The sequence below is a fragment of the Gambusia affinis genome, linkage group LG05, assembly GCF_019740435.1.
Source record: "Gambusia affinis linkage group LG05, SWU_Gaff_1.0, whole genome shotgun sequence".
NCBI lineage: Eukaryota > Metazoa > Chordata > Actinopteri > Cyprinodontiformes > Poeciliidae > Gambusia > Gambusia affinis.
Window position 1 is genome coordinate 3,950,901 of NC_057872.1, and position 21,434 is coordinate 3,972,334.

A 21,434-nucleotide genomic window follows, 5' to 3' on the forward strand; every position below is an offset into this window, starting at 1 on the left:
TTTACCAGCGTTGCTCTGAGAAGTAGCTCCTGTAATGAGCTCAGCAGATGTGCAGTACCACTAGGTGTTTGCTAATTTCTGCTGGCTAGTCTGAAGGATCTAAGTAGTTTGGGTGGGGGATGCTCTGTGAGCAAGAGCTTGGAAACTGCATCTCAGAGGAGGATCTTCATCCTTGTAGGCGGGGCTTGGTCCACCCAGGCGTTTTGCACGGCTGAATGGTTTCCATGGGAGATGAACGGATTTCTCAAACATGCATGAAAGAATCAAGGCAACACTCCAGGTATGTTCTTGATGAGGTAATAACTTTATAACATTATGTAAAGTTCAAAAAAACTAAACTTTACATAATATTGCCCCTTTATCAACCTTAAGGTAGCTTTTATATTATGTTTTAAGCATAAATAAATGCTATAAGGTGGGTAGTGGGGAGTAAAATTAATGACAATTTCAACCTAGACATTTTTCCAACACTATGCAGTCCTGCTTCGTTCATGTTGTTCCTGGCTCTGGGTCTCTGAATCACAGGAGGTTACACAAATTACTTAGTCTCTGTGCGTGCGCATGTGTGTCTCTCAGTAAAAACTATGGATTAGCTGTTACACATTGTCAGGGGGCACGTTAGCGTGGTCAGACGAGGCATCAAAGAGGCAGGAAGTCTCCGAGAGCCGTGCCAGAAAACATCAGCTGTATAAGCAGAACGGTTTGAACTCTGGAGGTCAAAAACCTCCACTACATGCTGGACTGGTGGAAGGCTTCTAAATGAGTTTGTTACTGTTAGCTAAGAGCAAAACATAAATACTTTTGACATCTCACATAATCAACGTCTATTTTCATATGAATGGCGGATTAGAAGAGTAATGGCTACAATCATGGCTTTAACAGGCTGCAGTCAGAAGGTACAGAGTTAGCTTGAGTAGAGAGCCGACCCTTACAAATGGATGAATACAATAATATCCCCAAAACTATTAGAATACAAAACCTACTGACAATGTGGAGTTAAGATGTGGAACTGGTTAAGGATATATTCCTCTTTTAAAAAATATCATTATACATATTTATTACAGTGCCTTACATACCACTTAAACTTTTTTCCCCAATATGCCACGTTGTAACTAGCCTGAAATACACAGTTTATATACGAGGTAAGTCAATTTGGAGTCGGATTGATCACACATTGACTTCTTCCTACTGCTTTTCAAACTGAGTATGAAAGTTAGCTTTTTATGTTTGATTACTTGTCCTATTTATTTATTTTGTAGTTATTTTTTTCTTCTGACATTTGTGTTTTTAATTTTACATCTTTGAAACAAAGATTCAGTTTCATTTCACCATCAGTGTATTTTATTGGGTTATTCTGTGATAGAGCAGCACAAGGTGCTGAATGCCTGCGAAGTGGAAGGATCACTAACAAAAATCGATCTGAAGAGTGTGGCGTGTGGATGTGATTAGTCACCTCGGGTCAATGCTTAATGGAGCCACGCTCTGTTGAGATTCCAGCTACATGCCATTTTGGGTAAATGTGTATGTCATGTATTGCGGTGGTGAGGCAGACACTCAGAAACCCAGCTTGCAGTGAAAAATAATGAATTTAATGAGGATATGGACAACGGGGAACAGGACGCCAAGAACGACGAGGATCCGACAAGACACAGAGACACAGGTGACACTAAATACACATGAGGTAATCAGTGGACGAGACACACCTGGGAACTAATCAAAGGGATAGACAGGACAATACAGACTCATTCACACAGGAAACTTGAACTAAATACACAGAAGATGACAGTGTACAGACTATGCAGATCTAGAGACTGATATTTAGGACTCTTGTTCTTTACATAACAGCTAAAGCTCAGTCAGATTGATGGATACCATCTGTGCCCATCGAGTTTGAGGTCTCTCCACAGATTTTCATTATGAAATGGTTTTAAAACTTTGACTAAGCCAATTAAAGAAATTAACATACATTGACCTAAATCCATCTATTGCATCTCTGACTGTGTGTGTGATTGTTGAAGATCTCTGTAGCTCCTCCAGAGTTACTCTGGACCTCCTGACTGCCTCTCTGAATATTGTCAGTGTAAAAGGACAGGCATTAATATTTTTCTCATGCTTGAGACTTCCTTTAAATTTATACAGTACTGTGAAACTCAGCAGCAGAAACAATCTGAACACTATGATTTCTCATAAAAATTGCAGAGTATACGCTCACCTCCGTCTGTCCACCATCCAGAGAGAGATTTTTACTGAAGATGATGGCAGGAGCAGCAGTGACCCGGACAGAGAAGTCCGTCAAGATCGGCGTCAGGATCGCTCTCCGCTCCTGCTGGCGTCTGATGCTGTACAAATGAGAGAAGATGGCTCAGTGTGAAAATTACTGTCCTCTTTTCCATAGAAACTGAGAGTTTTATGTTACATCATTTAACAGACAGCTTGACCATAAGATTGCACTTATTCAGTGATGAGGGCCCCTTATGTTTGCTTTTAAACTACTTAGGATATGTCTATGAGCTGTTCAAAACATGTTCTTGACAAAATCATTCTCATTTAACAAGATTTCAGTTCTGCCTTTTTGAGTTTCTGTCAGGATGAACTGTTGTAGGGCTCTGTCACTTTTATGCAAATAAGCTGTTGCTGGCCACGCCTCCCCAACGGTTTCTAAACAGTATGTCAACAACAAAACACTACAATGCATAAAAGGTAATACAAGCTGACCACTTGGATTGGTAGGTGAGGGGCAGTGCCCACCAACTGTGACTTAATTGCAAGGTTTTTGAAACGGCTCTTTTTCCAGACACCAAAAGACATGAACTTATTGCCAGAAAACAGTTGGATGGATTTTTAAAAAAAATTTTTAGAGCTTGGACTGTTTCTAGAAGCAGTTGAGACACAAATGGAAGTAAAACTATATGTAAAAATTTATTTTGTATAATAAGTCCATCTTTAACTGCTCTGTTATGCTTAGCAATTATCAAAAATGTTAGAAGAAATGCCATTTGGCAAAGTGTGGAAAGTCAACAAACACAAAAGCAGAAAATGTTTGCAATTGAGGTGGAGCATGGTGTGTGTCATGTACGGCAGCTACTTTTTCAGAATTCAATCCGACCCTGGGACCTTTGCTGCACGTCGTTCCTAGCCTTTGTCTTTCTGCCCATTTCCTGTCCTAAATACTGCAAATAAAGGCCTCTAGACAATAAAAAGCTTAGAAAACAGAAAATATTGACAACTGATTTATGGTTCCATCCTTGGCTGAAAGGCAACATGGTATACCAATATTTCAAGCATTTTGAGACTTTTAATAAACTATTTTAAAAACACACTTAAACATGGATCTTTACTTTTAACAATCATGTTCTCCGACTGTTCCATAACAGATTTCCACATTCCTGGTCAAAGATCTTATTGGCAAAGCTTCAAAAAGTTGAAAGATTGGGGTGTTATTTGACGGATCTCGGTTGGGAACAAACCCTGTACAGTTTGCACAAGATCAAACTGAGGAGGTCTCATATCAACTCTCTCCATTTCACTAACGTTCATTCCCACAATCAAGTCATATTTGTGGGAACATTTGTTAGCAGTAAAACAAACATACAAGAGAGCTTTATAAGGTGGTGTTAATTGCCACATCTGGTGCTATTAAAACAATCAAGTGGTGCAGCTTCCAATATTTATAGTTGGCCTGGATTAGAAGAGGCCCAGAGTCTAGGTGGCCCAGACTACAGTACTTAACCGGAACCAATATCACATTCACTTCTACTATACAAATGTGCATTACCAGTGCCCTTAAGGGATTATTTTCTGACACATTTCTTTGTGTACAGAATTTAAGAGGGGCCTAATTCAGAAGTGAAATGATCTGTGAGGCCAATTGGTGATGGCTAATCTCTCCTCAGACGGGGGATTGAAACAATGAGAGTCTCGTTGCAGAGGACAGGTGCTATCATTCAGCAGCAAGGCTTAGAGGCGCACGGTTCAATTTACCAGTATTATGACAACTCGAACGGACTTGAGAACACAACGTCTCTCTCGCTCTCTCTCTCTGTTGGCAAAATTGTTTAGTGCAAATGCCCTCCAAAACATTCATGCACGCACATAAAAAACTTTTCAAATTCAACGGTACACGGTCCAATCAGTAAGCTGAAACATAAATGGCAGCAGGAAATAAAGAGAGGTCTGGCCAAGTGTCTCGCAGCACTATGACAGAGGGTCGTTTCCTAGTGGGAAACTGCAAACTGTGACGAGGACAGATCCTGTCAGCCGATCCGTGGTACTGGAATTTCCTCACAAAACCTCAGGAAGCTAACAGGGGCCGCTACGGATCCACAACTACTGAAACTGGAACCCTGAAGGCAACATAGTGAACATGCCAGGAGTTGAAATCTAGAGAGGGCAGAGAATACTGATGCAGGGAAGGAGGGAAAGGCGTGAACTCTGGAGGCGGCGTGTGTCAAAGCTTGTTAAAACCGAGGCGGTGCATTTCTGCCGGTGATTGTGGCGGACAAGTAAAGCTGTGAACTTGACTCCTCTGCTCCCCTTTCCTCAACCTGCTGGAGCATTCTCCATCACATGTTCGGTTATGACTCGGTGGTGGCTGACATGCAGAGCAGCAGGCCGAATAAAGCCTCTGACTGTGTTGGCTGCCAACGAGACGGGAGCAGAGAAAGAGAAGGTCATTTTATTTTTTAACAGTTGGACTCAATGAACATTTTGATTCGAGTTAATTGCAGGGTCTGTAATGAAATAATCTCATTGGAATCTAAAACCATATTGACAAACTTAGCAACACCCTCAATTCAAACAGCTCCATTTGCTGCTAAATTATTGAATGAACAGACATTTGAGCTCAAAAACAAAGATTTATTGTTTTTAATCTGGTATTTTGGTGGAAAGTGATGTTATAGACGTTCAGCTTTCAGGAAGTCCAGATCATTCATGGAACTTCTCTAGAAATGTGGACTGTGGATGCTGACGTTAGCTTTGGGGACCTTTGCGCTGAAGCTACATGTTTAGCACTCAGATGCTATTTTTGGTTTGAATAGCTTCACTACTAGGCTAACTTCTTTTAGCTCAACTTGAACACACCAGCACTCTTTTCCAGCGTCCCATCAGCTTGTTTTTGAAGTAAAAGTGAACCCTCAGTGAGCCAAGAGAAGAGGCTTTGTCGTCCACCACTATCGCTGTTGTGCATCCAAATTATTTGGTTTAGTGGAAACACAGTACTAAAGTCCTAGCTTGGAATGTTTGTATTTCAAAAAGAAAATGAAATTAATCAGGTTACATTTTTTTCGTGTGTTAAAGTAATTATTCAAAATGAACATGATAAAGTCCGGTCCTACTTATCTCAGTTCGCTGTCATAAATCAGGACACAGTTATTAAGAAAGAAGGGGAGAGGAGATGCAGCAAGGGTTAGGCATCAATCGATGGATGACTGTCAACTAATGGCACAGAGCAGACCTTTCCAAAGTCTAACAAATAACTAGAGATCTCTTACTACGTAGAGTTTACTTAAAAGAAGAACAGTTGAATTGTTATATTATACATAACAATTTGGGATTCAAAATCTGATACTTGGTCACAATACACACGCAGAGCAGAAAGCTCGCAGCAGTCAGGGTCCAAGAACAGCAAGGAGCAGGTAGCTCCAGCTATTCACTGCGAGGCTGAACTGCTTTCATATAAATAAACTGCATTAAATATTGAATCTAGACCAAACGTACTTCAGCACACAAGTAAATTAATATTTCTCTGAACTTCTCACGCTGTACATTTTAAACTTAAGTGAGTCTAAAACAATTACTAAAAAAATTGGAACATTTTCCTGACTGAAAAACATACTTACTTACTTTGAACTGACTTTTAAGTGCTTTGTGGGCATCGTTTGCATTTATGAGAACATGTACAGTAGCACAAGCCCATTCTGGAAGAAGAGTTTTTTTTGTTTTTTTGTTTTTCTTTTAAAAAAAAGGACCCCAGTAAATAAATCTCAACTGGCTGCCACATAAAACTCTTACTACATCCCTGAGAGCCTGGGGCCCATACATCAGTATCAGCTGCAACACCAACAGTCTGCTTTTTTTCAGGCAGGACTCCAAAGGCTATCACTCTGCAAAAGTGTGTGTGTGTGTGTATGAGAGAGAGAGAGAAAGAGAGAGAGAGAGAGAGAGAGATAGAGAGAGAGATTGTGTGCTTAAAACAAAGAAAATACTGATGTTCTTAATGAGTATGTATGATGGTTAGTTTGAACCTGCACCCGAGAGAGTGAGGCTGTCTGGGTGAGGATGGTGTGTGAATCTCGACATGCATCACTTAAAGGCCTGATGACCTGGGAGCCCCGTCTCAATCAGGCCTCTGTTGATCTTGCAATGCATTCTTCCACAAGGGTTATTTTTAGTTGACAGGGAACAAATCTGCGTTTTTTTGCCTGCAAATCTGTGAGTTTTGGACCAGTTCCCTCTCAATACATGAGTGGAAAAAAGGATGTGGGGCCAAACGGGCTGTAACATTTCTGCTTGTTTTAGCTCCTGATCCTATAAAAGCAAAAAAGGAGTCACGGTTTGTATTTATGGGTGAAAATGTAAAGGCTGCTTAATTTGGAAATAGTTTAATGAACGATAAGCTGACCAACATACCGTCGCATTGCACACAGTTATAATGGGAACATTAGGAAAATTAGTACCACCCTTGACTGTATGCATGAGATTTTATTGTTTCTGTTAAATAAAAAAAACATAGTTTTCCTTTATTCAGGGATTTTTATTTAGTCACAGAGGAGGTTGCTGACATTTTACAGATTTTTAAAGATACAACATGTTTGTCACATATTGCATATGCATAAACTATAAAAATGTGCATTTTTGTTGGGCTGCTAACGATTATTTTAGTAATCAATTATTCTATTGATTATTCTGAGTAATTAGAAAATAAAACTGCACTTAGTTTTCATTTAACCACTTAGGCTTATTTTATACAATATTATAAATCCATGAGATAATGTAAATAAATGAATAATTCAATATTTTCTTTTTGAATGAACAAATAAACATTTTATTGCCTGAACTACAACAACATGGTATTAGTTTAGTGTACGACTGATCATTTGTAGTAAATAATGCATCTGCAGCTAAAAAATAAATGTAAATATAAACATGTAAAAAGTTCAGCTCTTCCTGCTTGACTGCATAGATACAGTGAAGGCCTAAATGTAATAAGATTTTTTTTTTTATTTTTTTTTTTTACATTTTTTATTTATTTATTTTTTACAGAATTTGAACTAGGTGGAGCTAAAACTGCCATTTGAGGAGTTTTGGGTAGAACATGCTTACAGAAAAAGGGTTTTAGCAAACGGCACGTTTCAGAGTCTGAATACTCCAGTTAACGATTATTAAAATACTAAATTTAGATTCTCTGTTTATCAGTAAGAGATGAAAGATTGCCAAGTGTAAGTGATACATTCACAAATCATTAAGTAGCCTTGTGTAGCATAAGTTGTAGCTGCTCCTGCAAACCTGCTCGCCATGTTCCACTCCAGGGCTGGATTCTGAGAGCTCCTCTCACTTTCTGCCGACGCCCCTCCTTTAGCTCCCTCCTTCTCCGGTTTGAGTTGCTCCCACAGAGCAGTACCAATGTTGATAGACTGGAGATCAATCTGATACTGTCGGTCCTCCACCTCTGAACCTGGGTCACGCAGAATGCCCAGGTTCAGTGCACGCCTGCAGGGAAAACAAAAGAGAAGGTGCCGATATACTTTAATGCTAATTTGAGTTTCGGAATACAGTGTTAGCATAGAAGAGTAAAAGTCAGCATGAAAAAATAAAAACTACTTCTTCTATATGTTGGGTATGAGTGGACTGTGAATCATAGTAAGTAAGCAAGAGTCTCATTCAACAGATTAGAAATTCACAGCTAAGGCAAGAGATCATGGTGACAGCACAACTGTCATGCAATCCCCAAATCAAGTCAAAACATATCCGTATGTTACAACGGTCCAGTCAAATCAAACTGAGACAAGATCTGAAAATGAATACTTAGTGACTTTTCCCATCCAATTAAACAGAATTATAGTTCAGAGCATTTAAGCTATTATGCAAAAAACTGTCAAAAATGTTAGTCTAAGTATTTGGGGGTTACAGCTGTAACGACAGAAAACGACCTCAAGCTTTAACTAAAAATGAAGGGAACACGTTTTATTTAGAAACTTGTACAAAATTTTAATAACCATGTAACATTTTCCTTCCGCTGCATAAATAAGGCCTACCTGTGCAGATCTATTACATTAAACCCCAATAAAAACACATTTAAAGCATGTGGTTTTATTATGACAAAATGTAAAAACAAATCCAACCCAAAATGTTTTCTCCTCACAGGCTCTGCAAGTCCAGTCTTCTACCAGTCTCACTATGGATGACTTCAAAAAATAAACAAAGCTTCTAAAAAATGGACTAAACTTAGAAAAATGACCTCCACATACCTCAGGTGAAATCATTAGATTTATCCAAACTTCTGCTTTATGCCACCTTATCATCACTGGCATCATGCACTGCTTAGAGCCTGCTCAGCAGCCCTGAAAGCCCTTTCTATTCCTGTCTACAAAACACACAACTTTCAGAGTACACACAAAGTGCAACGCGGCAGAGGAGACGTAGAGATGCATCAGGACTGGGCAGCCCCGTGTCTGCAGTGGAACGGCTGCAGTCGAGGGAGCGAGCACTGACCCGTCCATGCCAAGAAAAAATTATGTCATCTATTTTGCCTTCGAGAGACAAGATTCAGACGAAAATTCACGGGGCAAAAGAGGAATAATCAGAATTCGACATCTGCATATGACATCAGAGCTTTCAGTTCATTATGAAATGTTTATTTGTGCTGGTGAATTCAAATGAGAGCTTAAATGGCATAAATGAAGGCTTAAAATGGCTACAGATGTAGCAGCAGCATGAGCAGGGTTATTTGTTTCGGCAATGTCAATGGCAATTTTCAGATAGCGTTTCGCTCTCCTTGCCACATTGGGAAGGCCTCTACCAGAGCATGATGTTATGACAATGAGCACCAGCAACAAAAACAATGGCAATGGGAGATTAGAGGTGCATAACTGGGCTTAGTTGGATTTGTTGACATACAAACAAGTGAAACAGATCCCTAATCAACATTTGGAACCACATTTATCAACAAAGCATAATAGAAATCAAACTAAGAGCTGGGTAGGATTTGGGTGGGATGTGTCAGTCGAGATTCATTAGGGTTTTTGTAACAGTACCTCCATTACCCTGCGCAACCCCACACTGTCTTTTTCACTTTAAACAAACCACGGTTACCTCATGTGCTTTCCAAATTATCTCTTAACTGTGGCTTATTTAGGGGGACTCTCTTTCTCACAATCAGCCTAACATGGGAATCTGCAGCCAAGTCTCCGTACTGCCGAGCAGCAGGGTCATCTCCAATGACATAAATAAATATGATAAACATTTGTCTTGGTCATATGGCCAGTGGAAAACGGTGTGATTTAATATCAAAAGACATATTTCAGCAAATCGCAGGAAACTAAAGAGCTTCATTTCTGACAAATGAGGAGAGGAGGAATTTTGGAAGTTCCCCTTGGGGTGAAATAATAATTGAAGCCAGATTTTCTTGTTGTACATGTGGGGGTAAAACACTGGCGGTTTGACATATTTGATTGGTCATGTGAAGACCACACTGCTTGGCCAAAAGGAATCAGAAAGGGTAAAAAAAAAAAAAACTTTTAAACTTATAAACATACTTAGTAAAGCAGGTGGGGAACACAATTAACTGGATCTCATTTGCATCTGAAATCTGCTAAGAAATACTACATTAATGGAAATAATGCTTTTGTAAATGGAGGAAACCAGAGGGTGGATAGGGACACGGCGTCAGAGAGGGAAAGGGGAAGTAATGTGCTCCTTGTTCTGTTCAAGAGCCAACCTTATTTTAATTACAAAAACAGAAACATTACTTTTTTATGAAAAAAAAAAGGATCAAAAGCTTCAAAGAAAAGTTCTGTCTCAGTACCCCATGGCTATTATTCTAAAAAAAACATTTCTTCATCTTCTGACACAATCTAAAGCCAACTTATAACTGGAAAGCTACTGGGCTGATTCTGTATTAGAGCTGAAATATGATGGCTCACATCAAACTTTAACATGGAACCAAATGAAACCATCCAGCCTATTCAAGCTGGTTCTAGTAAAGACATGGCCATGCTGTGCATTCACAATGCTTAAGAAAGACCACTTCTTCATCACTCCAAAGAATAAATAAACAAGCTTGTAGCACTTGGATTAATAAAGACATTAGTTCATGCAAATGCATAGACTCGTAACAACAAAACATACAGCCCGCTGCCTGTCCTGGCGCTTTGAGTTTTCCTATTCAGAACCACTTTCAACTGACAACCAGAACGTTGCATGGTAGGAAGTAACAGTTGTAATAAAACAAATCTAACTAAATGAACATACATAAATAAAAAACTCATAACAACTGGATCCAAATGGCTAAATAAGAGGTTTGTTGAAAAGGACAGAAAGTGGAAACTGGGAGAACTTGATTACTATGCAGAACATCTGAAGGCTAACTGCGTTCAAGGTTGTAAAACAAACCACAGTGGGATCTGGTTAAGGCTCAGGGTCCAATGCTAGATGTGTGGGAGCAGCGGGTTGTGCTAAAGGCCTCATGCACAGGAGTCTGTGGAGCAGGCTGCAGCATGGCCCGTAGCTTTATGTGGTCTCCCAACCTCCATTCACTTTTTACCCGACCCACATGACTGTGGGGCAGGAAGCAGCAGGGCAATGCCAAGTGCTTCTGGTTTCTGGATCTCGTCACTCTGAAATGTGCAACCTTAACCCACAACCCAGGTCTGTTCTTCACTCCATTTCCCCAACAATCACATACAATAAATGATTGCCTACTTACTCTGCAGATTAAATGTCTGTGCGCGCGTTTGTGTGCGTGTGCATGTGGGCGTGTGTGTGCATTTGTTTAGCTATTCTATTAAGGAGAATTTTTGGCATATTTACTAACCATCTGAAGACCGATGGGCCTTATGGGGACAAAAGCCCAGCCCTAATACAGTGGAGCTGGGGTTAGGTGGAGAGGTACGATGTGAACTAGGTTTTAGTTAATGTTAAGATTCTGAATAGACTAGTAATGTTTAGAGTTGGGGAAAATGTCTGGGTTAGACATGCATGGAGTTACTAAAATGCATGGAAGTAAATTCAAAGTCCTAATATGGGCAGACCCACAAACGTGTTTGTGTGTGTGGCCTTGTATTTGTTATGTTGTAAGGACCATTTATCTAACACATGCTACATTGTGGGGAATCACTGTTGTCCATGAGGAGGGATGATGTTTATGGGTTAGTTTTAGGACTAAGATATGCATAGAGTTTTGGTTTGTTTTGGTAATGGTAAGGGTTAAGTTATGGAAATGATTGGAAATCAATGGAAAATCCTTGTAAAGATAGAGAGCCATAATGTTTGTTTGTGTGTTTGTGTTGACCCCCCACCTGTTTTTCTAGTAGAACACACAATGAGGGTGTTTCATTGAGATCTCAGGCTTCTTTCTTCCGACTCAAACTAAATCAGGTTTGTATTTGTCACATATTTCATGAGTGAACTGTGCTTTGGTCGGGATCTCCACTACAGACAGACAGGCAAACAGACAGACTCTCTGCCTCTGAATGTTATTAGCTCAACACCTTCAGCACCAACTCGCTCCTTCACGCATTTCCATTGTGGGGAAGTCAAAGCCCCACAGTGGCTTTTCAATCAGCGTGCTCTGACTCCTAGTGGCTTAATGTGGAGAACCCTGGGGACGTGTGTGTGTGTGCCGGAGGGGAATTCAAGAGCATTATAATTCATGAATCTTGCAATTACTTGGTGAGTTAAGCACTCTTTACCTACAGTGGTTCACTCCGTACTGCCAGAAACTCTACAACTTCTAAGTTGGGGATTTATTCTGAGTTGTGGATTTATATCTCCAGTCAAATTCAATTGCTGTTAATTTGCATCTACCAATTATAGTAATTAAGGCTCTAAATTACAACACTGAACAGCTCTTAGAACGAAACAGGAAAATTATGTGGTGGAATATGGGGAGTCAGCAGAATATAAAGGACTGTCACGGCCGTGCTACTGAAAGTTTTTTCGATCCCTAGCTTTTCAACAGAGCTCCAAAAGCAAAAAAAAAAAAAGGCTACGATAGTTTATTCCAAGATACTCTAAGGTACTCTGGGTGTGTTTGGAGAAGTACATTACTGTTGATTTTTTTATTTTATTTATTTTTTTCTTTTTAAATCAAACAATAAACGGAAACCGGTACTTTTGATGTGCTGACAAATTCCCATGACAAAAACTCAAACATCCATTCATTTTTGTCCTGGCAGCATTTACTGCCCTCCACTGCTGTTCCTAACAGAAGCCTGTTATTCATTAGGCTGATTGCACTTTAAAGACACTCATGCTTGACCAATTATATCATATTTACACAAGATCTTAAGAGTAAACTATTACTTCTATATACAAAGCAAGCAAAGCGAGGATTAGCTTGAGTTTATACCACCCTCAAGACACCAGTATGTGATAGCGATGAGTTAAAAGAAAATGACTACAGAAGACAGGCTGCTGTTTACATTGACCTGGTGTACTGCGAAACGCAGAGTGTGCACTTTGATTTCAACATATCTTAATTACAGGAGTCATTTATCTCCTCAGTTTACATGTCAGTGAAGCTGTATAGCTCTAAACAGGGCTTAAGATGGAAAGAAACAAACTAGTGCACCACATAATATCCTGATCAAAATGTCAAATATATGAACTCAACAGAAGGTGGCTGAAAATAGAATAAGCTCCTAATGTTGGGGAAAAAGGGGAGAGGGTCCACCTTTCCTGTCATATCCATACTCTGATGCAGGGGTTCCCAAAGTGGGGGTTAAGAGACGCAAAGTCGGGAATTATTTCCAGAATTACAGTGATGTCACCCTTGAGGTGCATGTAAATAAATATACATCATAAAATAAATAATTGCATCATTAAATATCTAATTAAATAATGTACAATAGGACTGCACCAATAAATCGGCCCTGATATCTTTAATTCCAGGAGATTGGTGATCATTTAGACGTGAAGCCGATCTCATCAACCTCAGGAAAGGTCTGTCTTTATTTGCTGTGCTGTGAGAGGTTTGGCTGACGGATCGGCCCAGCCAGGTCAAGTCTAGACGTTTGAAAACAACATTAGTCACCCCCTGTTGCCAACTCAGCAACTTTCTTGCTATATTTAGCAAAGTTTCAGAGAAAAAAATTGGTATTGGCCAAAATCGGAATTGACAGGTCAGGCTTTTTAAAGATCAGTAATCATCAATCAGCGAGAAAACTGTGATCGATCAGTGCACTCCTAATGTACAGTAATACTTTTTAGAATTTTTTCTAAAAGAAATTTCTTAAAAAATACATATAATTATTTGACTCTATTTTTAATTTTTCTTTTTCTTATTTAACCTTCTTTTATGTTTTTATTTTTTAATTTTTTTTTTTTTTTTTACCAGAATTCAAACCCACTGAAATTAAAAACCTCCTCTTCAAGGGAGTCCTTGGCAAAAGGTAGCAACAACAACGCAGAAAGATACACAGTTAAACAAAAAGGTCAAGCTATTAAAATCAGGTACGTGTCAGAATCGACCTCAAGAACCTTTGGTTTGGATTTAAAAGCACTAAATGAGATGAATTCAATTCATCGAAAAGTGTCTTGTCGCAAATTCCAAGAAGACAGAACAGAATAAGCAAAAGCCTTCTTGCCCAATCCAGTTTGAGCAAAAGGGACAGAAAGAAGAAACAAATCGTGTGAGCAAAAAGTGTATAAGTCAACAAGTACATGGTGGCAGGAGTCCAAGTAGTGCCTTGTAAATAAAAGTTAACCATTTGGGCAGCCAGACCAGGCCATCCTGGTAAATAGGTAAATATAGGGAAATTGCTATATGTATTTTTTAGGGGGTTGCCAGGTTACCAATAGAGGGTCACCAGTTGCTGGCGCTGTTATTTTGGTGGTCACAGGATGAAAGTTTGGGAACCTCTGCTGGATTTGTAAAGTCATTGTGGGATTACGTTTCACAATTGTGGAGTCACAACAATCTCAGGATGGGAGTATTTGTTACCACATTCAACCACAAAGTATTTTTGAAGCTCTGTCTCTTTATATATAAATATATATCGGACAGTCCTGGCTACACATCAGTCAGAATGCTGATGCACCTTCAAAACTTCCCTTTCAGTCTGAGAGGATCTGCAGTTTGTCCAACAGCACTGCAAGGGTCATTTATTGAACTGCACAGATGCTGTCCTCATCCCCGCTGCTTCTGTTCTGCTTTCCTTTACACACACACACACACGCACACGCACACACGCACACACACACACACACACACACACACACAGAGACACACTTCGCCTGGACTGCATAGCCTTAACTGTGCTCCTCTCTGATTCTGCCTGCATGTAGCTCTAAGCACGGAACATTCCTGGGTAACAGAGACTGTAATTCACTAGCTTCTTAAAAGGCTCTGACTCACTGGATTCCTCCATACAGTAGGTACATCTGCAATGGATCTACTGAACAAAGGCACCTTGGATTCTCATTTAGGAACAACTTCAGTTCTGGCTGCTGCTGAAAATCACTGACAGGTCTCTGTGCGCACCACCCTGTCTCAGATCTCCAACATTATAAATGCATTTGAAGTTGATGATGAGTCATCGATGTCTATATAAAGGGTGGACAGAGCTACCATTTTCCCTTGAAACCCCCTAATGATTGGGGAATTCCTGTTAACAGCAACAAATTTGATTCACTTTCTTTCCTGCTCTGGAAATCGGATTGAAGTCGGTGGAAGTTTTAGCGGTGCTTTGTTGATGTCCAACTGTGACGGGCATGCCTAGCTGAAACAGGAAATGTTACATTGTAATCCTACAACCTGTTTAATTTCACAGATCTTATCTTTAAACAATCATCTAAGGAATGCGATTAGCCACAACTCCGCCAGCTGCCTGGAGGTTTTAAAGGTTGCTAATTAATTTATTTTGTCACAATAACCTCACCCCCCAAGCATTGTTCATCAAAAGGTGTGACTGAGAAAGAGGGAGGGGAATCTTCCTTCTCCGTTTTGCTGCTGAAAATCACTGACAGGTCTCTGTGAGCACCACCCCGTCTCAGATCTCCAACATTATAAATGCATTTGAAGTTGAAAATTATTCAACTTCCTAATTATTTTGTGACATGTCACAAATGTAGAAAATGACAGAAAAAAAACCCAACAGTGTAGTAGAAAAATGGGAGGAGTTTGGAGGATCATACATTAATATTTATGTTACACTAGGTGAACAAAGAGCCATTAAATCAGCATCAATTTGACAGATAAAGTCAAAACCAATTGAAGTTGTTGCAATTTAAACACCAGTATCAGCAATACTGGCAGGATTTCTGAAAGACAAAAAAAAAAATGCTGTAAAATGAGCAGCGATGAATGAATCTCTCTCCATTTTGACATTTAGGTCAAACAGAAAGGAGATTTACAATCATATACTATTAGGAAAGGAGCAAAAATAAACCAAAACATCCCTCCGACATCTAAAGCTGAGATGGCTACAGGCTTCGCAGCGCTCCTCGTGATTTACTCCTGCGTATAAATTGTTCAATCCTGCTCCTGGAAGGAGAGTGTTTTATAGAGCTGTAAAATTAGGCGCATTTTATGGATCCCACAGCTTCTGCTGCTTGTGTGCCTCTTTTTTTTTTTTCTTTCTTTCCTCGCTCTTCCACTTGATATTGATTAAGACGTTTAATATCGCCAAGCGGCTGTAAAGCAGTGTACACAAAGACACGGTACAAAGCAACCTGAAAAATGCTCATCTTTATCAAGAAAGGAAAGCTTTTTCGGAGGAGTCCTTTCAAGTTGATTACATGTTGTTTACAGCAATTATTGAATTCCGACAAATATTTAAAGCAACAAGATTACATATCAAGGCCCGATCCGCTTTGGACGCAGAACAAAAAGTTTCCTAAACAAAGTCAGGGAACTGATGGCCATATTTGATTAGGTTAACGCATGCTCCAGGTTAAGCAGACAGATTGAACAAACATGTAATTAGATAGCTGCAACAGTAGGACCTTCTTGTTTCTTTCTTCTTAACTTTAAACAACATTTTGTTCAAAGGCAAGTACCATTGCTGCAAAGTAAAGGCGCGATGAAACAGAAGACGACAGCTTGCTGCTGGAAGCTCCCGCATAATGGGAATTAAAAACGTCTGTCAATAGCTCAGCAGAAAGAGAGGGTGGCTTTTATGAGCAGCTCAAAGCCCCCCCCCCCACCCCCTGGCCCCCCACCCCCCCGCCCCGGTTCAGCCCAGCCCCGCAGGACTGCACACACTTTCTCATGAGATAGTGTCCAAATACTTTGATGTCAGCAAGGAAAAACTGCATAAAATAATTGCAATAATCTGGAGAACACATGGCTGCTGCACCAGCTAATTCTTCCTCCTCTGTGAATGACTACAGAACCAATGTTTATAATTATGAGGCGGATCTCCAGTTCATCCAGGCCGCCAAGTGTATTTACACAAGGTGACATTTCTCTGGGAGAATTTCTTTCCACATTCTCCCCCCCTGACTAAGGAACTGACAGTGCAGAGCTAACCCATGTGCCATCCAGCTCTACTGGAGATGCTGTTCATTTGGAAAAGGTAGAAAGACCAAAGGAAAACAAAAAAAACATGAAGAAAATAAATCAGTAGATTTGCAGTAATCACCAGTCAGAGCAGGCAAAACAAGCTGTGATATGGCTCGTCCACGGTATTAAGGTAGCACTGCCATAACATTTATGTAAGGTGTTTTATATTATACAAAAAAATGCTGAGCTCACTTTAGAACCAGGAGACCTACAAATTTTGAAAGCACAGAACAGAAATAACTCAAAATTGGCCCTTTGGTTGTTTTTAGGAGCATATTTGTAATTATAATAAACTGTTCTGACATAAAAACAACCTTTGGAACTGCACCTCTTGATTATGCTGAGTGGATGTTCTTTTCTACCTGTACTGGTTCCTAGAGCCAACCCATCAGCTTTTAAGGATAGAGTTAAAACTTTCTTTCTTGATAAAGCTACAGGCTAAAGCCTGAACCACTCCATCACTCCATCTTGTTGAGTCACAAATCTGTTGGTCATCTGTCTCTCTTGTCGGTGAAAACACTAAAGCTTCTGCTGTTATTAATTATATAACACTCATCTGACATAGAATTGATTCTCTATCTTCTCAAACTCCCAGTCTGTTCAAACTTTGACTAATACCTGCTTTGGTTTCCATTATTGGTGATGACAAACAGACAATGCAAACCAGAATATTTCCATAACCCAACTGGATATCGTCTTGGTTGGATATCAACCAAGAAAAAAGCCACAATGAACGCGTTGAATGTTTGAAATGTTTACCTTGACATGCTCACAGAATACCAAAATATATATATATATAAAAATATATAAAAGACTTTCTAATATGTTGATAAAACACTTCTAACAACAAGTTCAATTTCAACATTTTTCGGAGCAGAAGCTCTTGAATTTCCTGGCGACCTCTCGCTTCTAAAGTTCTTTGTTCGAAAGCTTTCTTTTTAAAACATAATACAGAAAACAGAAAAACCCACTTCTTATATCCTGAACCTAAACATTGCAAACATGTTGAAAAGAGTTGGTCAACAGTTGGTATTGTGATATGCCACAAAACCCAAAGAAGACAAAGAAGGCAGTATTTTGGTTTAGCATACCAAAGAGAGAACTTAAAAGGTTTATTATGTATGGAAATGCAGAAGGTTTGCTTTCTTCTTCTTCTTCTTTTTCTTTTGAGTAAACAACTCTGAGTGGATGCTTTTGAAAGTTAGACATCAGCTAGCCTTTGGCATCTTGAATTACTTTTGCCTTACTCGCCCTGTAAAAGCCTTTGTCTTGTTTAATATGTTTAACTACTTTTGGAAGATTGGGAGCAAGTAGCTCCTGTATGCCAGGCTCCTGGAAAACCACAACTCTGCTCTGAAAGTACAGTCCTCAAATATCGCAATGCCAAAGTTTGTGACCGCTACGGCTGACATCTGTAAAGATGGAGGCACGGAAAACCATTCATGGGGGAGGAAAGGGCTAGAGAAAAAAAAAAAAAAGCCATCCAATTATTAAAGAAATTACACAGAGGGGGATTCAAAATCAAAACCATAAAACAAAACAAAAAATAAAACAAATCTTCAAGAGTTTGCATGGCAAGTTGAAACCTGGGCTGGAACTTGTTTTTATTAGATGGAAAAAAAAAAAAAGATCAGAAAGTCATGACGCAGACATGACAACCCTCTGTACCACCGCGGAGGAAAGATTATACCCCCCGCTGAACTCTGAAAAGCAAATTGGACAGAAAAGCATGTTGTGCATTAAGAAACTGCAGTGAGACACTGAGAAACTGAGTGAGGGATGATGAAGAAAAGGGGAAACAAGCAGGGCTTCTGTTCACCAGAAAATCTGCAGAGAATCCAGCCCAGGTGCAAAGAATTAGAGGAGATGGCACATCAAACAGAGATGTGTGCTCTGTCTTTCCTGCTGCCCGGGTGGCAGGAAACGCTCTACAGCGTTGTGTAAGCTGACCAGAGACAGAGACAGACAAGAGGTAGCAGCAAGAAGACCACAACGAGAGAGGAGAAGAGCACAGCAGACGCAGGAAATGTTCAAAAGCATCCTGCAGAGATGTGGAGAGATGAATGAAGAGAGATGGGAATGGAAGCAATTTGAAAGTAAGAACGGAACAACAGGAAAGTATAGAAACTCAATGAGAAGTTCAAAATTGTTAACACCGGGCTCAAAAACGCTACATTTTTGGGTCACAAGCCGTCGCCTGGTAGTGTATTTTGCCAGTAGAAGAACATCTTAATATGAAAGTAAAATAATAATTTGTGATTTTTTTTTCTTTAAACAGGGAGTTTTTACGTATTTTACACAGATGTAGTGCAATTTTATAGCACAATAAGTTAACTATCTTCAGTTGTTATGAAAATGATATCAAATATCAAACATAAAAGACATTTAACTTTACAACCTGACAGCTTGAAAATGACCTCCGTCTCTTTAAGAAGCTCCTGCTCTTTCCGACACTCCCCTTTCAGCACATCATCACAGCAATGCTCCTTCATGATACTATTTACATACTGTTAAATAGCCTATTAGAATATAAAGTTACAAGACACAAAACTATGTTGTTTGGGAATCACATCAATGTAAGCATGTGGATATTTTTGCCATATTATTTGTCTCTAAATCTCATGAATGCAACATTTTCTCAAATTTCTTCTTTGGTCAAAGCTTCTATAAATATTCTTTTTTGTGTGATATTAGAGTTTTTGTGTGTTGTGTGGATGAAAGGCCAAAATGCTTAAAAATTTGTTTTCACAGATATCTGGCTATGAGTGGACTGGGTCCTACTCACAAACAAGTAAAGGCAGGTCTGTGTGTGGCTGTTTTCTACTCGCTGTGTTCAGCCTGGATTCAGGCATTATATTCATATCTATATGTAATATCATATGTAAATCTTTCATCTCCCCTGTGCTCACTGCAGAACATATGCCCGTCATCTGGATCTCTCAATAAATCTTCACTCAGCCATCTGCTCACTGAAAAAGAAAGAATCAAATGTGGCTTTTAAACACTAGCTATACCACTCTACCACCAGGCTGCATATAATGGATGGAAACCCACCACCAAGGGGGAAAAAAAAAATAAAATCTTTGAAGCTTTTCAAATGCCTTTAGAGCTGTTAGAAGTGAATGTAAAAATATTAAGGCGGGCACATTCCCTGGCCTTACATCATTACTGAGGAACTGATGTAGGTTCTGCCATCATTTAGGCATTTTATATGGGAATAGGCATATGGAGGAAAGCATTTTTTGGTGGAGTTAATATATTTTCTTTCAGCTACATGTGCATAACTGGAGCTGTGAAATGATAAATGGATAGGCTGGGTGTGCAGACCGGAGTGCTGCTTTGTGTATGTGTTTGTGTGCGTGGGATAAGTTATGGAGAGAAGAAAGGAGACCACCGCAGTTGAGTTGTCTACACTGCGGCTTCGCGTTTCCCTCAAAACCTGCAGCTGAAGTGATTTGAATGAGATTCTCTCCTACACACTGAGCACCCTGCTGTAAACTTTCCTAATCTTGATCCCATCAATAAAAAAACTCTGGGGACATCAACAAGAAAGAAACCAAAGGAAAATACACTGCGGGGCAAAGATTAATCCAACACATCGGGTCTCCTTCTATATATTTAAACGTTTTTTTCGTCCTAAGGTACACGGTGAAAAAGAATGCAAGACAACACAGAGTAAATAATAATAATAAAAAAAGAAAGCCAGACTCTTGGTTCTTTTATGCCCGGTTGGGCCCCCTTGGTTTGTAATGTGCCTGTAGTTACACAAGCATTAGGCAATTATGCCACTGGTTTCTCACCCGCTTTCCCGAGCCACAGAAGAGCTTGTGGTTTCACACATGGACATTAGAAAATGTCGCAACATTCCTCTGTTTGTCAAGCAACCTCCTTCTTCCCCTCATCCGTATGTTTATGTAGCTACACATTCATTTCTTTGGTCTTATAGATGATGTTTGTTTTCTTGGCGAGACACCACTGTCCGTACCAACACAGACAACCAAGATGGGAAGATGTTTTTCTTTCATGTCTTTAATGGTTCTGTGGAAATGACACAAGCCAGGAGTACAGCACTCTCAGTGTTGGTTCAAATTTGAGAAATGTTGTAAAGAGAAATGAAAATTTGTTGTATTTCACAACAGAGTAAGCTAAGATGGAACTGATTTTCCAAAACTATTAAGCTTACCTGTAATATTGAACAAAATCTTGCTGTCATAAGAGAAATACTGTTTATTATGGAAGATCTTGTGCCACTTCCTATAATACTTGCAACACGCTTTTAAGGATCATAATTCTCTCCATATTTTCTCAAGTTGCTACTGGTTTGTTTTGTATATTTCCAAATGAAATCCACTGATCAAGGTGCAGTATAAGTATAAAAAGATGATCTCAGCTTCAAACCAACCATGCAGGATGCCAGAACATCAACATCTCATGAGCTGGAAGGAAATGGACTACTGATACACAATGCACAAAAAAAGGAGTTTGGACACACACACACACACACACACACACAAATTTAGCCACACACATTTTCAAACAGTAAAACTGGTAGAATATGTATTTCACAAGCTGCCATCTGGAAACAAACCTTCAAAGGTTGGGTGTATTCTTAGAATCCTGATATCCTGCTTAAGGATGAGCCGTTTCCAATCATACACAAGTACGGCCAACAAAGATCAAGCCCGGGGCTGTGTGGTCAACCCATGGATTG

General features: G+C 39.6%; 1 protein-coding gene across 5 annotated transcripts in view; it reads right to left on the reverse strand.

Annotated features, from left to right (window-relative positions):
• The window catches only part of LOC122830714 (vacuolar protein sorting-associated protein 13B-like), a 297,339-nt gene that overhangs the window by 115,237 nt on the left and 160,668 nt on the right, over positions 1-21,434 (reverse strand). For 4 of the 5 annotated variants that reach the window (XM_044116313.1, XM_044116310.1, XM_044116311.1 and 1 more), the window contains 2 exons: positions 7,507-7,710; positions 2,213-2,339 (listed from right to left, as the gene is read on the reverse strand). In XM_044116313.1, coding sequence (XP_043972248.1) covers positions 2,213-2,339; positions 7,507-7,710 — 331 coding nt within the window. Of the gene's footprint in view, positions 1-2,212; positions 2,340-5,953; positions 7,711-21,434 lie in introns of those variants that run through there. The other variant, XM_044116314.1, reaches the window with a different exon arrangement.